The sequence below is a fragment of the Alligator sinensis genome, unplaced genomic scaffold, assembly GCF_000455745.1.
Source record: "Alligator sinensis unplaced genomic scaffold, ASM45574v1 scaffold166_1, whole genome shotgun sequence".
NCBI lineage: Eukaryota > Metazoa > Chordata > Crocodylia > Alligatoridae > Alligator > Alligator sinensis.
The window spans coordinates 187,703-191,549 of NW_005842098.1; the positions used below are offsets into that span (position 1 = coordinate 187,703).

At 39.7% G+C, this 3,847-nt stretch overlaps 1 protein-coding gene across 2 annotated transcripts in view; it reads left to right on the top strand.

The window, feature by feature from the left end:
• Positions 1-3,847, top strand: part of GUCY2C (guanylate cyclase 2C) — a 65,642-nt gene that overhangs the window by 44,707 nt on the left and 17,088 nt on the right. For both annotated transcript variants that reach the window (XM_025204814.1, XM_025204815.1), the window contains exon 19: positions 3,009-3,097. In XM_025204814.1, coding sequence (XP_025060599.1) covers positions 3,009-3,097 — 89 coding nt within the window. The remainder of the gene's footprint in view (positions 1-3,008; positions 3,098-3,847) is intronic.

Genomic DNA, 3,847 nt, shown 5'->3' on the forward strand with positions numbered 1-3,847 from the left:
CCTACCTATGGTGCCAAGTATTAAAAAGTTTCTTTTACTGGGAAACCAGGATTGTTTTGCAGTTCTGGAAATGAACACATTTTGTTCAGGTGATATAAATCTAGTAATGCTGTGATGCCAGAATCCATCCATCATCACAAGTTAGGATTGCCACCAGCATGCTAGAGTATGGGATTTTTCTAATTACAGGTTACCTACAAGTGCAGACACCTCTTTCTCCTCTGAGTCATTCTGCCACCCCCTCCCTGTGTTTGTTTTAGCATGCAATGCAACAGACTGCCTTCTAGCTTTTTCCTTCTCTTAGCATTTCCGAAGAACTTCTAGGGTAAGTTGGCACTGTACATTGCCAACCCTGCAGTATTCCAAGAATGGAAAACATAGCCTCTCAGGATATAAACAAGCATAACAATTATATTGCTATCAAAGGATACTAATACAAGCTGTTACTTTGCAACTCTTGCACCTGCGTGATTCTTGCTCTCCCAACTTTTTAACTCTGCTTCATACAGCTGCAAAGTTAGGGTAATTTAGTTTACTTTATTGCTACAGGATTATGCAGATGTAGGAGTGACAGCATAATAGCTCCCTCCCATTTGAAAGTAGCTAAAATGTATGTTTATCCATCCCATCTGGTCGCCAGCTTATTAATACAAACAGAGATCTGAAAAGGCTCACGTGGAAGGAAAACATGTCAGATTTAGTTTGGGGCTTCTGTTTCCCTAAAATCAAACCAACAAATCATCTCCAGTTCTCACACATTTACAGAGTTCTACTTAATTAGAAGAAAACAGATCATTTGCTAAACGTACTGTTTTTAGTGTAATGATCATCTTTATAGCAGTATACTTTCCTTGCAAAAGTATACTGTGACAGACAGTGCCCAGCTCTCTGTGAGCATGTGATGGGGACAGAGGGGGAACAAATAACCTCCCTTCTTTACCTTGTGCAGGGAGCAGTTATAGTTTCAGTAGCTGGAAGTAATTTGCATGTGTAATATCACTACTGGCAAAAAAAAAAATCTCCAAAATGGATGGAGAGGGAGCCATCAGTTAGCTGACAGACCTTGTCCCATACGAGTGAATTAACACAATGGTCCCTTTCAAATAGTCATTCATTAACCACATTCTCCCATTGTTTTGCTCAGGTCAATAAACAGACTGCAGGCACAGTATTTTGGACTGCTTCTGATGGGCAGTGGCCTTCTCACTGTCCCCCACTCAATCACTGGGGCAGATTTAATAATCTGGCCCTTTAGTTTCACTTGGATCTGGGTTTTAATATTACATCTCACCACTTTAGACACATTTTGCCTGTTCCAAATATCTTCAGTATTTCCATTGTGCAGGCTAAGCCCAACCAAATAAAAGCTTTTCTAGCATCAAGAGATGTACTCTGTGTCATCTTCTGAAGCTGGCATAGATGACAATATACTTAGTATCCTTCTAATACTATTGGGTCTGTAGCCTGTTTGCTTATTCTAGGTTCACCAAGTGACACTTTTAATCTGCCGGTCATCCTTTAAATACAATGACACATCTTCCCTCCAGTACAGCGACTGCATGTACACTCCATAGAGCTTTTCCTAGTCAACACAAAGTATGTTCAGGTTATACTGGTAGGTTTACTGGTTTTGTTATTGTTCCTGATTTCACAATTTGGTTTAATAATTCTGGCCTACATATAGGCAACCAAGGGGCTAGGTTTCTATAGCAATGGTGCTCAACCTGCGGCTTGCAGACCAGGTCTGGCCTGTGAGGCTCTCCACAAGTCTGGAAATTTGGCAATGGGGGAGGAGTGGCAGTGTCGATTGCCACTCTCCTCCTGCCAAATAATGTGACCAGTGCGTGTTTGGGCCAGTACATGCATCTGAATCCAGGTGTGCTGGATGGTACCTATGGATTGACCCCACACACAGACCCCACATAGGATCCAGCCTATGTGCCACCCCTGACCCACTTATTTGGCCCACAGGTCCAGAAAGTTGGACACCATTCTTCTATAGTATGGTTCTGTAATCAGCAGGCTCTATTTTACCATTAGGAAGGCTTTAAAGGCCATTAGTTGCTTTTTGTTTACTTGGACTAACTCATTAGTTATGATGAAAGAAAGAGGGCAAACCTAACTTATTTAAGAAACTTTGAATTATGCTTGAGGCACCATCTGCCTCTGAACTACAGCAACTAGATACCATGATGACTGGTACTCTGTAAATATCTGAGAAACAGTGAGAGAAGATTGATGTATAGTTTTACTAATAGCAGGCAAAAAATCCCTGTTTTATGCACAGAATTATATATAATGTTTCCTGCAGAAGGCCTTTTCATGGGTAGGCTGGCATTAGAGTAATTTTTGTCAGGGAGGAGACATGTCAATGGCACAATATAACTGAGTTTGGCAAATATGGCTTGAATTCTGACATGTTCAGAGGACAGAGCACTCTGATAGGTGGGGCAGTATATTCATGATTATGGGTGATGAGCCAAGAAATTACTATATTTTAAAATTATGGATATATATATATGTTAAAAGTCTGATTTTTAATGGGACTGAGGATCTGTAGCTCCTATTGATTTTATGGTAATTTGTGAGTGCTCTGTACTTCTGCAAATCAGCATATAATATCCTAATGGGCTTTCATACTCTTTTTACCATGGTTATACCACATGCCAAGAAAGGCACTAAATAATGCCTAACATTCACATGGGACGATGTCACATTGATGTCTATCATTACGAATAAATACACCTATCCATTTCTGTTCCTTTCATTTCCCAGTTACCTTCAAGTTCCCCTGTTTTAGCTGTGTGCCTTATAATTAGAAATACCCTAAAGTTCAGATCCATCTCAAAGGAAGGCCACCATTATCTTTTGCCAGTGTTTGTCCTGATCCAGGCTCTAGCTTCAGGCCTTTTTTCTGTTTATATCACCATCTAAGCCTACTGTATCCACCCTGAAATGCACTTGCTCTTATGCTTTATTGTTTAAATATGCATTTTTTTCTGCATTAGAGAAACTTTACAGAGTGGAGAGCGGCAAAGGAAGGCAACCCTTCCGACCAGACCTATTCCTAGAAACAGCTGGAGAAAGGGAGCTAGAAGTAAGTGTAAAGTAAAGGAAAATACTTTACTGTAGAGAGGCAAAATTTCCAGCCAAGCCAGAATGGGAGGATGAAAGCTGAACACATGGTATGATCCAATGCCCTGGCCTCATGGGAAGGAAAGATATTTCGTAAATATCAGTGGAACAAAATGTAATTCAATGCAATTCTCTCATTCAAACAGCACAGTGTCTCTTTATTCTGCATCTGGTGACTTTTACCACCTAACCCATGTATTACAGGGTGGTTCTTTATGGAATAACAGGATGTGTAATGGGAGGCATTTACTGATCCTTAAAAAAAGATCAAGCAAATAAGATATTTTTTCTGTTTTTCAGAATTTTTAAAAACAGTTTAAATTTTTTATGGGCTGTATGGCACAAAAGAGACCCCTTAAAATAAAACTGAAACATATGTATATGTATAAAACAGTCTGTTGCATGTGGTCAGTTGCATCATGGGGAGGGTATTTTTTTTGTCTGAAATGACAGCTAAAAGTTATTTCTGTAGGTGGTGTAATTGGGCTGAGTGGATTAATAGTGTGATCCTGTGTGGTGATTACCACTGGATTGGATGGATCAAGCAACTGGTACAGAGTGGCAAATCCTATTTGTAAGTCAAGTAATGTTGAAAGGATACTCAGCAATTTGGAAAAAGCCACCATTTTCTTTTGACAATGTTTGTAAACAGCAGCATTGTCTATTTGTAGTGGCACATCTTTTGATAATCAGAAAATTGATTAACCCCCCC